The 19,016-nt window shown below is 43.6% G+C and overlaps 1 protein-coding gene across 2 annotated transcripts in view; it reads right to left on the reverse strand.

Annotated features, from left to right (window-relative positions):
• Nucleotides 1-458: 458 nt before the first annotated feature.
• XPR1 (xenotropic and polytropic retrovirus receptor 1) overlaps nucleotides 459-19,016 on the reverse strand; it is a 172,839-nt gene continuing 154,281 nt past the window's right edge. Inside the window, exons 12-15 of one of the 2 annotated variants that reach the window (XM_075002732.1) lie at nucleotides 13,015-13,181; nucleotides 10,918-11,057; nucleotides 9,232-9,453; nucleotides 459-7,086 (exon numbers count right to left, since the gene is read on the reverse strand). In XM_075002732.1, coding sequence (XP_074858833.1) covers nucleotides 7,026-7,086; nucleotides 9,232-9,453; nucleotides 10,918-11,057; nucleotides 13,015-13,181 — 590 coding nt within the window. In that variant the 3' untranslated portion in view covers nucleotides 459-7,025. Of the gene's footprint in view, nucleotides 7,087-9,231; nucleotides 9,454-10,917; nucleotides 11,058-13,014; nucleotides 13,182-19,016 lie in introns of those variants that run through there. The other variant, XR_012646570.1, reaches the window with a different exon arrangement.

A 19,016-nucleotide genomic window follows, 5' to 3' on the forward strand; every position in this document is an offset into this window, starting at 1 on the left:
CTCCATGCTGGGTGCTCTTTCATGCTCACAAAAATTGTAGCCACAAGCCTTCCAATTTGGGGGACCTTTGGAGGTCAATGTGATCTTAACTGATTACCTTCAAACATTTCTAGCCATTTCTGTGGCCTTCAAAGTGGGACTCAGTGGAGTTGTAAACATCAGTGGTTTGTTTTTTTGTTTTTTTTTAAGTCACAAGCTATTCACACTACACAGCTTCCCAGGACCAACCTTTGCAAACTGCAAATCTTAAGCATCAGTCCTCCTTTTCTCTTTAAAAGGACACCAATAAATAACCTAGCCATCCTGGAAACAAAACCCTGTCACACTCTGGCTTGTAAGTCTTCAGGTGAGTTAATCAAGTGATGGCTGCAGCTGATGTTCAGAAATGAAAAGGCCATCAACCCAGAGAAGAAAAGGACAGACACACACTACACACCAGTGACAAAGGAGCCAGCCAATCATTGGAAAACAAAGAGCTTGTAATAATGAAAAAAGGACAGATTTAGTAACCAATCACTTTTTTCCTTTTAAAAACACATAACCACAGTTAACTTTGTTTTATACAACCACCTAGAAACTAGGAAACAGTACCACATTGTGCATTTTTTTTAAAACCTACTTATCAAGAAGGGTATTCCACACTTAAAAAATGTTATATCCATTTGGGAAGGAGAAAGGGGACAGCTAATAGCGCAGTCACAGATACATCATGAGTCCAAGCAAGCGGCAATTCTTCGTCTTCACCTTTTCCACTGAGCCAAACGAGGAGTGGACAAGGAGATAGCAAAAGAGAAAGAAGGAGGAAAGAAAGAAAGCACCCACAGAGGACTAAGCACATTCCATAGTTACTTTTGACATCTACAGCTCAGGGCTTCATAGAATAATCATCATTTAGACCAACACAGCAGGAAAGAGGTGTGTACAGAAAAATGGCAGTGAGGCAAGGGAATTTCTGAAGCAGCAAATACATTTCTATCCCAGGGCCCTTCCGAATAGTGTTTGTTTGATAGAAAGATCTATGGGACAGTCAGGAAGTTGACAGTCACAAAGTGTTACAGGCAGAAGAGATTCAAAGTACTGAAAGGCTCGTATGATTTGGTTTTTAGAGCTCAAAAGCAATATTTTTTATGACTTTATTATAGCCCCAGGATTTCCACAATAGTATCCCCTGATCTCCAAAACACCGATGCTGCTGTGAGATGCACACAGAACAGAGCAACCTCACACTTGTCCAGGCAGCAGGGACGAGGGAACAGGTCCCAGGATTTACCCAAAATTAAAAGGCCGCTTTCCCCCTGAAAAGTCCACATTTCTTTTGTCACTCCAAATCACTTCGGATTTCCCCCGAAATCCCATGGACAAAATAAAGTAGCAGTCTGACCAAGTAGTGGGGTAAACCCATGTTGTGGCACGTCATTTTTGGGATCCACGTCACACAGGCACCTGATGTTGCAAGGCAGGATTTGATTTAACAATCTACAGTTGAGAGTCTGACTATATCTAAAGTTAGGATAATGGATCTTCACCCTTCCCCAAAGAGTGCTGATCCCTTCTTCTCCAGGGAGCAAATTAACTGACAGCGTTCCAGAAGCAATGCTTAAGGCAGAACAGCTTGCCCCCCTTTGGGCTCAGAACCACTGCGGAAGAAATGGGAGGCAGGATGTGTCAAGTCCTGAGGTAAGCATCCTGGTTGAAATACTCAATCCACTCCCTAGCCGAGCTGCTCCTGTGCTCAGAATAGCTAACGTCAGCTAAACTCTTCCAGGCAGCCATTGCTAAATCACCAAAGTGGGCGTGGAATTTGCAAACTCGGATGCCTAAAATGAGGCACTTAAGATAGTCGCCTGGTTTGCAGAAACAATGTACAGCCGGCAGGGAGTACTCAGCACCTTGGAAAAAATCAGGTGCCTAAACATGGACTTGTTTTGGCTGCTCAGGTTGGAAAATGTTGCCCTTTGAGGAGTCACAGTAAAAATACCCCCAAGATATTATTACATGGGAGCAACGAGCGCAGCAGCCCAAAATAGTGACTCTGCCCTCCCCCTCTGCAGCCGCACTGCTGTGAAGAGGTGTGATCTCAGAGACAGAACCCGCACATGGGCAACCCAGAAAACTACAAAGCTGAGTGCACTTTCCCCTGCCCTTCACTCAGAGGCAAAGACCGCAGGATGCATTTCTAAAGGTGGCTCATATAAGATGCTTGTGCCAGGAGTCATCTGTTAAGAGACAAAGCTGGTAAATCTATGGAGGGGAAGAAAACGAAAGAGATAATTTGTTCATTTTGGCCTGTAGGGACCAGCAGATACGGACACCTGGAGTAATCACAGTAGCCAACAGGAGGTGACAACAGTAGCAAGAAGGGCCTCCTTTTCCCAGAGAAATGGCTCCGTCTCACTGCACCACAGTGGGGACTTCTTCCTGTTGTCTATGCTGAAAGCTTCGGCATCTCTTCCTCAGTATCGATCTTCATGATACACGCATATAAACAGCTAAGACAGTGTGGGAGGGGAAGATATGGAGCAAGCAAATTTCTCTCCAGATTTCAGAAGTATGAGTGCACTGAGACATTCAGGGTACAGCCATAAGAAAGCAGGAGAATAGGAAGAGAAAGGGAGCAGTAAAGTTATCAGAGAATGAGCCTGGCAGGCACTCTCCCAGAATTTCTGCCCTAGTTCACCAAGCTTTGTTCTGTGAAGCCCTATGCAGAGAGACCTTTTATCCAGTTGCTTCCCTCCTCCCAGATGAAATTCAGCTCTGGAACACAGCAAAGGGATCTTGGCCTTTCCCTCAGCAAAGCACAGGGGAAGATCTATGACTTGTGAGTACAGGCCAGTGATTAAAACTCTCGCTTTCACACAGTACATTCAAAAGCTGAAGAAAAACAGGCAAGAATTAGAGATCGGTGCGGATTCACCATGGTGAGTATCTGAAGCTTAGGAACGGATCTGCCTGGTCAACATTGCCTGAAAATCCCCATGAAACCTTAGATCCCTGGAGGGACGGGGAGCCCTGTGAACCAAGAATAAACATGGCCAACTTCAACTTCTGTCTTACAGGGATGGGGAGAAGTCTCCATTTAAAAGAAAAAAAAATCCAGTGTTGAGACTAACGTAGATTCCTACCACCCTCTTGAAGCTCAGGTGAATGCAAAGTGGAACTTTCCTGCAGGTCTCAATTCCAGCACAAGCAGCCTCTAAGGATCAGATAAGGGAGGGAGAGAACACTGAGGGACCAAAAGGCATGACAAAAGTCAGTACGATAGAATAGGAAGATGATAGGCATTTTCCAGCTTTTGCTTCAGCAAGGCAGGAGCAGCTTCCTGGCTCTCCTGATAACTCAACTACGAGTCTGAGGTGGATAAAAACCCAGATCCTGGTCTCCTTTCACTATGCAGTCTGCACTGAGCAAGCCAGTCTTCTACAGCAGTAGTTTTACAGCTACCCATTGCATCATATTCACAGAAGTCATTCATGAAGTGGGACCACTGGAGACATCTTCTCCCAGTGGTCGTATTATTTCTTTCACCAGCTGCCCTGATCAATTAGGTCTCATGCAAATGGTCAGATATTATACTAGATTCAGAGATGGACTCAGACAGGTTTTTAAAATGAACTCCTGAGAGGCACTATATTCCAATTGGCTCACAAATCTCTGTGTAGTCATGGAATAAAAGCCCTTGGAGCATCAGGGAGTTCTGGAAACTGGGTTTTTTGGATCATGATGCTAGAGTTCAGGCATCCTGGCCCAGGCATATAGAGACCTGCATTACACAGGCTGTCCTCAAGGTCATAAATGATGCATTATTACACCAAGTTAGCTAATGTCAATTAGTTCTCTCACTGTAAACCTCACCATGCCCCCAGCTTTTTTGGCAGTGAAAACAGCCAGAAAGAGAGTGCTCTTCTACAGAGTGGGAAGAGAAAGACAGCAGGAGCAGTATGTTGACAGACAGAGCAGAATTTGGAGTTCTTTCTCCAGTATTTTGATACATCGTAGGAAAAAAAAACCCACCAAGAACTCCATTCTTATTGACACGATCCTTTGGTGGGTTTAAAGTTGGAGCAGATCGGCACATGCAGTACTATGCATGCCAGAGGCAGACAAAATAAAACACGCTGGATTCTCCTAGCTGAGATGAGAACCTCACAAAGTTTCCCCTGCCTCCGTCTATTGTGTATTACATTAAAGCTCCCTCTGTACCACCTTATAAACTATTTCAGATACCATCATTGCAGCAATGAAACTTTTCCTTTAACAAGGGAGGGACATTAGTAAACCCCAGCCCTCTCTTATTAAAGCAATTCTTCCTTAAGGAACGACACTTGATTAGTTCAGGTTGTGCCACTTGGTGTGGCTGCTACTCCTTTTAAATTGCCCACTGGCATATATGACATCACTGCTTGCCAATGATCTCTATTAGCCAGAGTGTCATAGTTACTTCCCAGGAAAAGGACCTCTCTGGTCCGTATGAAACTGAACATTCAGAACACAGTAAAACCTGTTGAAATACTTCAGAGGGCTTTTTGGCTCAAATCCACTTCCTGCTGGACAGGTGCATCAGTCCCTGTCTGAACAAGCAGCACAAGTGAGTCAAGATCAGGGGAATCAGGCTCCTGGGTACCAAAAGGGCCAACAACAAAATTCTGTGTTAGTCCATGTTTTCCAGATTCCTCTCATCAGAGTGGGCTGCTGCTGACATACCAGCTGGCCCTGGGTCACGGTGGCAGAGGAATAAATGATACAGGAATCCTCTATTCCATCGTAAGGACACCATCACCTTCAAGAGATCAATAATAGTGCAGAGGCCTTTCCTGAGAGGCCAGCAAAGTTTCTTGATAAGTTCTGGGGGCAATGCTGAGAATGCTCATCTTGTCAAGGGGCACCAGTTTCCCTACCACCCGTGTTATTGTGCCCTATTTAAACTAAATGAAAACAATTAACTTTCTTTCTTCAGTTCCTCTGGGCAAGAGGCACAATAGGCAAAGTAAGAAAAAGCAGTGCACCAGCCATGGGTAACAAGCCATGTGATTGGCTACAGACAGAAAAATTATTTAACAGCAACTGAGCAGAGATTCCTAGCATCTGACTGCTAGAACTGGAAATAAAAAAAAACAAACGTCAAAACCAGATCCCTACATACTTGGGGGTACTCATCTGCCACGCAGGAGTCCGAACAGTAACTGGATGTGAATGGCCACTGGCACCCACCAACAAACTAGGAGAGTACTTGGGATACGTGGAAGGACACTGAGCAGCAGAAACAGTAATGATGCCCCACCCTCATCAGTCCCTGCTGTAAAGTCAACCCTTGGGTTAAGGGCGGCATTAAAGGGAAGCAGCCTCCCCCAGTTTCTGGTGTTAACCTTACATGCAACAGAGTAAGGCACAAGTAATATTAACACTGATGTTTTCTGCAAGCACTGAGGCCTGCAATGGTGCAGGGCATGGCACTCTCAAATGCTCCTGCTATGCTCTTCTAAGAGGAGTGGTGGTGGTGTCAAAACAAGATCAGCTTATCAAGCTGGTCTCATCATTTTTACTGAAATTGCTAAGCAGAAGAATGTCTTTAAACCCTAGTCTGCTGAGCAGGGTCATCAATCTCCAGTGAAAGGTGGACCTACCCCTAAACTGGATTTAGATTAGGCTGGGGAGAGGCCATAAAGGATGGGCAAGAAACAAAGTCACCTGAAGGTGTGCTCAGGCAGTGACTGGTAGAGAATGCTTTGCCAAAGCCTGGCAAGACATACAAAATAAAATAGTCAAGACTAATTCAATAACAACTCCCCCACCCTATGGATAACACAGAACTGCCCCCTCTGTCCCACAGCAAACTGGGCTGAGGAAGCCAATTCTTTGAAGCTTAGCCACCTCTGAACCGAAGCACGTGACAAACCCAGCTCCCACACACAGGAAAGTCATGTCCTCAGCAACTCCACTAGGCTGAAGTGGAACAATGGAAAAACTCTCTATCTAAAACAAGTGGACATGCTTTAGCCTTATCTCTTGAAAATTAAAGCCTTTGAAAACACAGTTCTTGACCTACAGCCTAACCTTTTTTGCTGGGGTATCTGGCCTTGTGGCAAGCTTTTATTATGACTCTCCTTTAAAAAAAATATCTGAATGATCTGCAGTATTTTTGCATGGCCACTTGGAAAAGAAGAGCATGAACTGATGTGTGCAACATGCTCAGGTTCCTGAAGCAGCAGCAGCAGCTAAAACCAGAAAGAAAAACTTTGGTTTAAATATAAAAACTAAACCGAAAAGGTCAAACTGGTGCAAATTATCTCCTGAAAGACGCATTTGCAGGATACAACCCTCACAACAGAGATCCAGGTCTACTTCCCCCTGCCTTGTTTTTACTGTGATTGCCTTCATCACACAGGACTCAACAAATCGTTCTCGTCTGGTTGTTAAGTTTCATAAATAACGTGAAAACTGTATGCAACAAATACATCGTATTTCCAAAAAAATTATAAGAAAAGTTACATCAAATTAAAAAGTAGCTTCGTGAATGAAGGTACTGCTCCAAGTGCACTTTCCCTGCAAGTGCAGCCAGTGCCTCAGCGCTGGATATGAAGGAAAGAAAAAAAAAAACAAAACAAAACGTAAATTTAAAAATCCAAGTCCGGTTTCAACCAGTCGAAACCAAGCCAAGCAGAAGCCGAGTGTATTCTCGGTGCTGTCCCACCAGGGAGTCCCTATCAAGGCTTGTTCTTCATCCAGATAGGGTTTTGTGTCCTTGATGTGATTGTAAACAATCCTTAGAGACTTCTTTCCTTAACTGTCCTCTGATTGGCAAAACGAAGTAAATATTTATTTTAAAAGTAGAAAATCAAAATTAAACCAGAAGAAAAGAAACACAGTGAGCTTGTTGGAGTCCATAGGATCCGGTCCGGAAGAGCTCGGAAAACGTGTTCAGTGTTTTCTCCTGTTTGCAGCTGGAACTGTACCAGAAGTTGGATTGGTCGGGGAAAGGGGAGTACAGCAAGAAAACAAGGGATGTGGAACTAGACTCTGTGGATGTTTCATGTGTTTGCCTCATCATCTGTGTCCTCTATCAATACCTTAGTGTCACGAGCCTTGGACCTGGGATAAAAACAAGCAAGCAAACAAAAATACTCAGTGAGGGGGAAGGAAGAGATATTACTATCATGCACAGAAAAGATAAAAATACTATGTCAAACACATTCCCTATGCAGGTAATGTCTGGGACAGCAGACTATCGTAGACATCTGGTGATTCACATGGGACAATCACCCTACAAAAATTCAGTGGATGACTGATACATTTCTGCCCCTCAGGCTCACTCTTCTGATACAGCTAAAATCTGCAGGTTAACAGCGCCTTCTACTGGTTAGTTTCTACAGTACTGCAAATAAGGAAAACAAAATATGTTTTTGGGGGGTAAGAAGTGAGGGGGGACTCGGCCAGTTTTGGGAGGAAGTTATTTTAGGCATATTCATATACTTCAATAGTCTAGCTATTGAATGCACCTATCTTTTGTCGTTACTATTTTAAGAATGATTACATTATCAGGAATTACAGTACATTAAAATCCTTGCAGTCACCTACAAGCTATCTTCACTAATATCCCAGTTTAAAGACATGTCTCACTGTAGCTTTTTGGATGAAACCCTCAGCAGTCTTACTCACATCTAGTTCCCTGTTGTTACCTTGACACACGTTAAGGACAGCTACATTATTCAGTTGTGTCTGGCCCATTGATGACTGGTGATAATTTTTAAGTCTTCTGAAGCTGGAGAATGAGTTCATGATGATACAGGTACAATGAGAAGGATTCAATTTGTTGTACTCTGGAATCATCTTCCAGAGTACTACAAACGGCCCCAGATCTCTTTCTTGATGGCTCACAGCTAATTTACACCCCATCACTTTGTACATAGATCATCATCAACATCAACAACCGTGGGCTCAGCACCCGTTGGTGTCTGATGCCTTCCTCACTATTTCCTTACGTCTTTCCCTATCCAGTGCAGAGAGGCTTAGTTTCTGTAGACAAGCTCCGCACCAATCTGCTGTATCATCTACCCATTCTCTGTGGGGTCTGCCTCTCCTATTCGAACTGTCCATTATGCCAAATACCACCAGGGTCTTGATTTTTCATCCGTTGTTCGTTCTGCAGATATGCCCAAATAGCTGTAGCTTCTGTTGTATAACCTTCTGTAGCAGGCTCTGTTTCGGCTGTATCTTCCAAAACAGTTCCTCGTTGCTGACCTGATCCATCCTATTCTCAGGATCTTTCTATAACAACTCCTCTCAAACGCCAATATCCTTCTCTTCGAATCTTTCGTTATCACCCATATCTCACATCTGTACAACATGCTGTTGAACATACATTTTCAAGACTCTCAGCTTCATTCCTAAGCTAATCGCTTTGCTTTTCCAGATCTTATCTGTCACCTTCTAACTCACTTGTTTTCACTATTCTAGTCGCTATTTCCTTCTTACGGTCTAGATTATGTTATGTTGCTCCCCATACATGTGAACTTCTCTACATTCTCTAGTTTGATCCTGTCTACACTGATCTTCCTTCCTATTTTCTTATCTTCAAATACCATTGTTTTTGTTTTATTCATGTTCCACATCAGTCCACACCACTTCCCTTTCTCATTTAGCACCTGCATCATTCTTGCTAGCTTCTCCTCATTTTCTTCAATGACAACCTCAAGTTGTTGATTCTCATCCCATGTACAGATATCCCTGCTACCTTTTCCTTGATCTTGCCCATCGCTCTCTAAGTGTGCGATGAAAATACTCAGTGACATCAGACCTCCTTGTCTCATACCCCTACCTATCTTAATCACCCTGCTTCTGTTTATAAACAAACTCCCTGCCCTAAGGGCAGAAGTTGTTAGCAGCACAGAACTCATCACATTCCCCACTCAAGCTCTGCTCCTGGGTGCTAAGCACCCATCTCCTCTGCCTTGGGTGCCTGAGTCCCAGAACATCTACAGTCAGCACCTATGACCTCTATAGAAGGAAATCCATCCCTACGGATACTCACACTACTGTGCATATTTCTTGTTTAACCTGTTACCCTGCTTCACCCCAGGAGCATCGCTGCATGTCTGAGAGATAAACTGTACCTTAAATGGGTTTATCTAAACAACTATGGACCTGGCCAAAAGTACATTCGGTCTCCTACACGGCACCTCCACACATCGATTAACCATCAATAAATCTCATCTAATTTTGTGGTGCAATACATACTGCAAAGAAAGATTAGGTCGGCGCAGGGACACACTCTGGCTACGCTTCCACACCCTGTTCTTCTGGCGGTTTCGGACACCATCTTCCTGGTCCATCATCTGCTCTAACAGCGTCTGATCATCAGCATTCATCGGTGCCACTGAGATGTCCCGGACAGCACGGAACTCACCACAGTTGTTCAGATGCTCGTTCTCCAGACGGAAGAAATTCCACACAAACCGCCTGGAAGAAGAGAGAGAAGGAGAAAAGGGATAATATAACATACGAGTACTGCTTTCACAGCTGACACCCATTTCTGGCAGAGCAGTGATGCACTTCTGCGTATGCTGTTGTGTACACTTCCCTGAGATTACACACGGCCCCTCTAGGGGCAAGGCTCTGTAAACTGACAGGTTGGAAAGGAGTAGGCAGCCAGAAGGATTTGGTCTACATTTTGGGCTAAGGCTTAGTCTACACTAGGGAGTTAAGCCGACTGCAGATACACAATTCTAACTCTGGCAATTGTGTAGCTATCATCACCTTATCTGCAGTCAACTTACCTGTCCATCCACACAAAGGAAGGTCGATGGCAGAAACTCTCCTGTCAATCTCCCTTACACCTCCCGAAATCAAGGAGTATAGGGATCAATTGCTGCTTCCAGATAGACAGATTTCTTGCATCTCTACCAGACACACACAAATTGAATTCCGGAACATCGAGCCCACCAGGGTCGATCTACCCAGTATTGGAGACGTTCCCTAACAAGAAGCAGCCTGATACAAGACTTCACAGAAGTAAATTGAAGGACTTTTCTCTATGGGGGCATTTTGAGTGGAAACATTGATGGTTTTAACAGTGATGGTTACACCATCTCTGCTGGGATAGCGCAAGTATTCCCAGCAAGGAGAATAACTACAAATAAAGCTCCCCCCCAGAGTAAGATTCATAAGCACGCAATTTTGCTTGTCTCAAGAAGGCATGCAATTCCTTAACTAATAGACATCAGTGCTCTGGAAATGCCGGATAACAGGCAGAATTCCATTTTTAGTCATTGGCAAAAGCAGAAAATATTTGGGAAATTTGTAAATTTCACCTGCAGTGACATTACAACAGTATTTTCCAGTGAAAATATAGTAGAACCCCAAGATACATGCACTCGAGTTGTGTGTATCTCAGGTCAACACGGCTGAGTGGTAGGGAGCTCGTTCCTGGCTCCATGCCGCTAACAGGAACCAGAAAACTGACGGGTGCTGCTGCATTGGTCAGTTTACTGGCTCCCCCGAGGTATGTGCAATTTGACTTACAAGGGGTTGTGCAAGAAAGCAACCTGCACATAAGTCGGGGGTCCTACTGTACTTAAAATGTGAGCTTGCTAAATTCCTCCAATGAACTCAGGTGGACCCTGGCTCTTAACGAATACAACACAGTGAGGAAGAACTGAATTCTCAGGCCTGGCAACAGGTCAGACCTGTGTCTTTTTGGAAGCCTGAATCCCAGATGGGATTCCACAGCACTCCCTGAGCCAGCACCTTACTCAGACTTCGGGTGTATTCTGTGTTCTGTTTTCCCTAATATGTGGCTCTTCAACAACAGCTCCAGAAGCCAATGGAAAGCCAGGGACTTCCTCATCTTTTTGATGTTACTGTTTGTAAAACATAAGGGAGTAAATGAGCAGTATGAAACAGAGGTTAGCTGAGCCACCTTACCGGAAAACCTCGAGTGGTGCAAAGACAGTAGAGATGATGTCCCCTGCATGAGGAAAGATTTTCATGGAGGTGAGGGAGATCTGGATGGTCCAGGCAAAGCGCAGGATTACATCCTCCACAATGGCACAGTAGTAATAGGCCTGAGGAGCAGAGAGTAAAATAGAAGAGGTCATCTTACGTGTTCAGCACAGCACAGGTTCCTGCGGAAGCACAGCCAAGCCCATCAGTAGCTTTCAGGTTTACTGGCATGAATTCTTTGATACCACTGATGACTACGGGCTGCATGAAGAGAAAATGCAACACACTGTGCCAAGTTTAATCTCTCTCGTCCATCTTCCTTCCCCAGATAGAAGACTCTGGGATCCTAAAATGAGCTCTTCTAGTTAGGTAGAGATAAGCACCAGAGCTAGACACATAGCACAGTAAGTATGATATATATGACAGTCTTTACTTAAGTCTCCCAGTTAACTGACGCTTGTCTATACAAGAGATCTGTATTGATCTAACTGTAGGAAACCCTTGCCATTCCCAGTGAATACATTCTTGACACCTCCGTGAACAGCGAAATCTGTGAATACTGGGGATGTGGGCAGTGGCCAGGCAGCGGATGGCAGCAACAGGGAATTGCTTCCCCATGGCCTCCCTCTCCCCTCGCCAGCACTCACCATGCCGTGCTCTACCTCCGCCTGCATGCCAGCTGAGCCCTGTTTATCCCGGGGCTCCGCAGGCCAGGAGGCAGCAGAGAAGTGCCATTCAGTGTGGGGAGAACGGGGCAAGGGAGACTGCTGCTGCCACTGTCTGTCTGCCTCCTTACCCTGGTTATCCTCAGCCAGGCTGGTTGGGGAGAGGGCCAGGGTAGTGGTGGTGTGGGAGGAAGATGGGTTGTGTGCGTTTGCACGCTTCATACCCTACCCTCTCTCCAAGTAAGGGCCCACAAATATAACAACTTAGAATTTCTACCATCAGGCTGCAGCAGCTCCATGAGCACCTACAGAGACCAGATCAAAACGCCGACTTTTGGGAGCTCCTAAAATGCTCATTTGAAAATGTAGGGAAAGTCTGCTATCTTTTTTCTAGAAGTTTATACATTTTTTGCAACTACTTCAAATCTTTTGTTTTTTAAAATATTTTAAGATGTTCTTAAGACAAATTATGTACAGGCCTCGAACCTCAGAATACTCAGTACCTAATACAACTGCTGTATTCTATACGTGGGATTACTTGCATATCGCTCTTTGCTGTAATGTTCGGGAATCACAGTGAAAGATCATGAAAACTGCCTGTTCTAGTTTGCAAGGGACCCGAGAGAGAACGTTAGGCATTTTATGTTTTACTGCCTCTGCTCTTCAACAGTGGGAAGAAAGAGGACAACCATCAACAAGTACCTGAAGGATGTGAAACATTAAGGAGAAAAGAATTACTTAGGATGGTATAATCAGCAACATAACAGGGATCAACGAGATTAAATTAAAAGGCAATTTTAGGCCCTAATGGATTCTACTAAGCAGCTTCAGTGTGCTGGGCCCATGCATACCTGTGTGGAATGAATATCTGCAACCACTCAAAGACAAAGAGATTTACTCTTCCTTTCATTTTTTAAAACAATCCTCATTTCTCCATGTGTCGAGGCTCTTTGCTGAACAGGCTCATGAGCAGCAGTATGTGGGCATAATGGAAAGGTAGTAAGGACAAAGGAGATGCCTTAAAGCTAAATTTGGTGGCTTTTCTGTAAGACAGGCCTTTGTTTCTAACTCTCTTATCCAGTTTGTATTTTCGCTTTAAAGAAAGGCACTGGAAGATGACCACAAACAGAGAACACCACAATCTCCCCGTTTGAAAACATGCAAACACATACACTCTGTGCTGGATATTGTTTTCTGCTATCTGTTTTAATAAACTATATGCCTCTTACCGCTTTCAAGTATATTAAAAAAGGATGAGACTGTCTCTTTGGCAACAGACAGGCCTTAAGAACAGAACCCAACACACTGCATCTAAAGATACCACAGTGGCCAGTCAGAGTGTGCCTTTAATACAAAGAGTATTTTTTACATATTGTCAGGCCTTCCCCCAAATACCAAAAGGCTGCCTACTCACTTTCTGTGGGTAGACGATCTCTTCTCGAAGGAAAGTATTTTCACCAGCATTCTTGTCAAAGAGACCCCAGTCCATCTTTAGGTCCCAAATAAGGGTGTAGCAGGAGCTGATGAAATAGAAGACAATCCACAAGTAGAAGAACACTTGGGTGTCACTGTGATTTTGAGCTGAAAGAGAGAAACAGCAGCATGATTCCACGTAATTTTAAACATTTCTAACAGCTGGATCAAAACTGACCACCAAAATCCAGGTGGCTGATGGTAGTTCTTTTAACCAAGCTCCCTGTCCTACCAAGCTAAATGAACTCTGTGAAAGTCTTATCAGAGATAGCTTTACATTTGTTTAAATTACTCCTCAAACTCACTTCAATATGTTGTGCTTTAGGTGGAAAAAATTATTTAAATTCGTCTTGTTTGGGGAACTGAATTAAAGATGTTGTTCAAATTCTATCCAGCGGGTGAAAACTAAGGGTTGTATTTGATCTTACAAGAAAAGGTTCTAAAGGTACAAAGACGATCCAATGCTTAGTCAATATCGTTGACTCAAATGTCATTTAAGCCACATCAGCACAAATAGCTAAATTCTCCTTCACCTTTGCTTTGTCCCGTCAACGGAGTTTGCCAACTCTTGTTTTTTGCCTCCAAGAGTTCTTATCAAGTGCATCTTCAGAAATGACACCAACCTTCTGAATGTCATTCAGCTTCTTGAACTACCTTTTTCTAGGTCTTCCTAATGGGCTTTGTCCCACCATTTCACTGTGCAGCCTACCAGCTTTCTTCTTATCCAGCTTCCACTCAAGACATCTTCTTTCAGTGGTGTGAAGCTGTAGCAGATTTCTCTTCCTCACTGGTTAGCAATCTGACCCATAACTTATGGCTGGCCTGCGATCTAATACACTTGGCAGATTCTTATGGCAAAGAATTCTCATCAGCTTCCTCCATATACGCCAAGAACTCTTCACATGACTTCTAACATTTGCATTTCTATCATGGCTCAATCCTGAACAGAGATTTCAATTATTGCACAGACTTTACACCAGCTAGTACTGCCAGCTTCTCACTGGTCCTCAATAAAGCACTGCATGTATTCAGTCTTTTGTTGGCTGATTCCGTACCTCTAGGTGCCCTTCCAGGTTGTATTTGTCTTCACAGAACAGTAATGTCATCAGTGAAAAAGCATGCCCTGTAGAGCTGCTTCACTAATCTCCCCACATCCCGTCCGTTATAATCACAACAGGAATTAAGCACAGTCGGACAAGTATTTTTAAAAAAAAATTCAACACATTAAAAGCCTGTTTTGACATACAGCAACTCCACTGACTGCCTCAGTGGTACTGTGCATGGGAAGAATGACCAGAGGGGAGGCAGTACACTAAAGTGCATCTCCAAGGAGGCTCCCATCTGCGTGCTCACTTGTGCTGAGAGCACTCTTATTTTGGAAAGGAAACAGGGCCAGTTTGATGGTACATTTCTGTAAACAAGTTATTTCTCTCACTCCAGCGTAAGACTATACGGCTTCCTTGATTCTGCTGTATTCTCTTATCTTTCATATTTATCACAGCCCTAATGCTTAAGTAAGAAAACACATTGTATTAATTTTATTTTTTGAACTGGTAACTAAATTTGGACCCATAAAGAGTTCATAAAAATAAAACATGTTATACTGGACTGTACAGCTGAGTCTTTTCCATCATCTTGCTATCATTTTCATTCTACTTACACATGGATTCTTTACTAACAAACACATTAAGAATGTTCCCAGTACAAAAGCATCTCTACAATATTATAAGCAGCTGTGGTACAAGGTGAACCTCTCTGATTTGGGATAGTCTGCTCCAGCAACATCCCTGGTCCTTCCTGGACCAGAAAACCCCCAAGGCTGGGTGTGGGGGCCATTTGGAAGTCACGCATCAGAGGGGTGGCAGAGGGGGTGGAGCTGCTCACAGTGCCAGAGGGCCAGTGATCTAGGGTGTGGGGGAGCGGCAGTGGAACTGGTCCCATGACCAGGAGGCCTGGAGTGGAGCCAGGTGGTGGCTCAAGGGCAGGAAGCCTGGCCAGGGTCAGAAGTGGAGCCTGGTGGCCAGGGCTGGTCAGCAGCTGTGAAGGGAGCCTGGCCAGGCCAGAATTGACCTTCTCTGGTCTGGCAAAACTTCCTCATTCAGGACCAGTCAGGTCCTGAGGGTGCTGGACTGGGGAGGTGCAACCTGTAGTGTGTTTTCCAGGTATGTGGCTTTAAAACAATAAAAATGCCTAAAGCTCCCTCCTGAGCACAAAAATAGCAAAGGCTATTGCTACTTTCCTCCTCAGAAACAACATACAGAATAGACGGCAAAAAGTCAGGGAAGCTGCAGCAGCTGAAACTGAACCGAAGTAGACAATTGCACCACAGGGTGATGTCAAGTTTTAATGCTGCTTAAAGCTAAATTGCGTTAAGAAGAGTTCGCGAGGTCAATTATTGTGAGAGAGGGAGGGCTGGAGAGAACTCAATTAAAAACTCCTGGTGCATTCGCCATCAAGCTAAAAGGAATGTGCCAATTTCCAGTTACTCATCCTGGCTTCAGTTCTTTCCCTCCCCACCCTTTTAAGTATCCTTTCACTGGCACTTTGGGTCAAGCTGCATAAACTCCCCTCACCCACTGTCTTTCCAAATCCCTCCTTGTGTAGTGCATTTTGCTCCCGAAAATGTAATTACAAATATAAATCATTCCCCAATTAACAGACTTCAAACAATAAAAGCCTATTGTCCTCAGACTCTGCCTTTTGTTCTCCTTTCCACCCCCTCCCCTTTTTTTCCTTCCCCCCGATTCTCTCTGATACCCTCCTTCCTTCTCATGTGTCTTCATTTGTATTCAGGTGGTGTAACCGAGAGAGATTTCCGCTCTAGGCAAGCAATTATATCTCAGGTCTCCACTGGCTGGTCCTACTGGCCCCTCTTCAATGCAGCAACGAAGGCTGAAAAAGAATCAAGGCTTTGATATTCTGCCCAGAGCTTCCATCTATTACATGCCTGCCACTTCCGCAGACATAATACATGCTGGGTAGGTTTATAATAATGTCAGGATCTATTTAAACAAAACGAGTTTCACCCAGAGGTACTACTTCGCATAATGAAGCGCTGGGAACTGCCAGAAAGCTGTTAGGAAAACAGATTTAAGAAGATTTAAGAAGTACCCTGGAACTTGAGCCCTCATCTCCTCACTTCTCCCAACAACAGGGAAAAGATGGATTTGATCATCTCCTTTGGACTACCTGCGTAATAAGGAGACTGCAGACCTCCTGTGGCCTGAGGCAGTTTCAATCGGCCCGAGGTAGGGATACAGAAGGGACACAAAACTCTCCATCTGCCAGAATTCAAACATGGGACACGCAATGTAGGGGAAAAATAAAAAACAGGGACGAGAAGAAAATTAGTGCTGCAAGCGTAAGACAAAGATCAGGAGAGATCATTTTTTGATAGAACAGAAGAAAGAATTAGCTCGTATGGGATGAAAAACGGCAGCCCCAAGCATGCACTGCCCATAAGGTCCACTGGAGAGACGTAGTAATACCTTCCCCTTTCTCCCTTTGCTGTAGGCCTCAGGAAACTCTGTAGGACAACGGCAAATGAAGTTTCTGTGATGGAGTGCAGAAAAGGGCTCTCAGTAGCTAAATGTGAAAAGGGAACTATGTGCTTTTACCATTTCTGATGTCCTGTATGGGATTTCTGCCAGAAAGGAAAACTTCTGCTGCTTATCACCCACAGAAATACTGAAACCACCTTCAACAGCTGGAAAGTAATATCTGGAAAAGCCAAGGTAGCCTGAAGACACTTTGGATTATAAACCTGGAGGGCACCAATGTAGCCAGTTGCTGAAGTATGCATGTTTGAAGAAGTAAGTGGTACAGGAAACAGCTCAGCATTACAGTATGTAAAACTGTAGGGGCATGATGCCTGCAACACTGATTTCTATGGTTCTTCATTAGCAAAACGACTTCTGTGGGGCCAAGGGTTGCCCAATCTCAGCGCCGTGAAGCTGCACCTGTGTTAACTGGAGACTTTTGTTATGTATAGTTAAGGAATTGCATGTAAAAATGCACACAAATATCAAATAAATATCCTGAAAACTAGAAGCATCTCAGGGGACACAATTTCTGACTAGCATTCAGGGAGAATAATAAAACATCTGCAAATTATAACGCATCTGAAACACAGACCAAAAAGGGGCCATTTTCCACTGCAGAGCTGCCCAACTAATACAATAGTGAATGTACTTAAATATTGACTTTGCTTTAGTGAACGCTATCTGTTTACTCTCCTGAATTATCCTGCAGAATGTAAACACTATATTCTATTCAAGGCAGTTAAAATCAACACCATGTGTTATTGAAGAACTGGCTCAGAATACAATGGCCCTTGATAAGCATTCCTCTGGATTGGCCTGCTGCAGCCAACTGTGGTTTCTGCCAATAGCGAAAGTTACGATAAAAGCAACAAGCGGAGAAGGGTTATCAGAAAACCTTCTAGATCTTAGGTAGGCACTGCTGCATGGGGGTAAGACAGACTGCTGCAAGACTTCCGCCACCTGCTTGAATTCAAAGCCTTCAATCATCAAGTATTGCCAAACATGAACTGTTCTAAGGGTAAATTATTTGAATTTCCTCCATACATTTGAGCAGAACCAGATTTCTGGTGTTAAAGGCCAAAATAAAATACTCATTTGCAATAGGAGTTGTTTATACAAAACTCATCCTAAGTTCGCTAATACCTAGTTACTGAACGACTTGCTTCCATTAAGCTATCTATTCCATAATGCAATGGAGTGAATGTGACCAGGGTAAATGACTCATCTACATGAAAACCACAGCTAATGCAACCCACAAATGCATCTATACTCAATCCTTGACTACACGAGATCAGTTTTGTGGATCCCATAATAAGCAGGCATATCGGTGAGGAAAAGGCAGAGAAGTACTAGCTCAATGCTAGGCGATACCTGTCTCTCTTCAACACTGATCAATGTTTGCACAAAAATGAACTTTGCTGCTTTTGCACCAAACATTTCTATGCAGACTATAGACTCAACTTCTTGTCCCAATGGCACTCTTTTAAAACATGAGTATTCTATGTTGCAAACTTCTTCTTGGTACGATTCTGCAAATCTTTTTCTACAGTCCCATGGCACAAGCCACGACAATAAAGCAAGAAGAATTGCAACTGCCAAGAGACCAGTCTTACTAGCTCTCCCACAGGCTGGTTGTGTTATTCTGGTGAAGTCATCTCGCTTCTTTGTGGAGCAAATTCTGTAGAACAGGGATAACCTTTGTGTTCATAAAGCACCGTTATGCTTCAACGAAAAGCAAGTGTGGGTTATCTTTGATGTAAGTTACTTCAGTACATAGGTTATTTTGAGCCTTCACAACTATTCTGCCATTTATGTCTGTAAAAAGAGCATTTCTTCCAACTATGTTAATTACATCAAAGAAAGAATAAGATGCTGCAATATCTGTCACATTTGATTTGCTCTCTCTTCTCAGACACATCTATGAAGTGTGATCTATTGTTTCTCAACTTTTCCTCAGGGAAGATGCATTTGCCGGTCCACCCACTTTTTGGAAATCTTGCTAATACGGATGCTCAGGTCCCGCTAATTAGAAGTAAACATTGTGGTGAAGCAGCGCCTCTAATAGTAATGCAAATTTAAGGACTGTAGAAAGATGCAATAATCAATTACACCACAGTGTTTCGGAAGGGCTTTGAGAAGCCACTTTAAAGAGTCCCAGCAGAAATAATACAACATCCAATTAACCAAATAATTATTTAAAATACAGTGTTGTAATTTTTCTTACAGTGTTGCAGTACCACTTAAAACTACAGTGGTGTATTTTAAGGGAAAACTGCTCGTGATTTAGTAAATTGCTCTCCTTAAAAGTTCCATATTTCCATCCCTAATTGCCCACAAAACGAAAGATCAGTAGATCATGCTTTCCACTTATATCTTTTTTAATAATATTCTGACATAGCCA

This window comes from Carettochelys insculpta, chromosome 9, assembly GCF_033958435.1.
Source record: "Carettochelys insculpta isolate YL-2023 chromosome 9, ASM3395843v1, whole genome shotgun sequence".
In the NCBI taxonomy this organism is placed as follows: Eukaryota; Metazoa; Chordata; order Testudines; family Carettochelyidae; genus Carettochelys; species Carettochelys insculpta.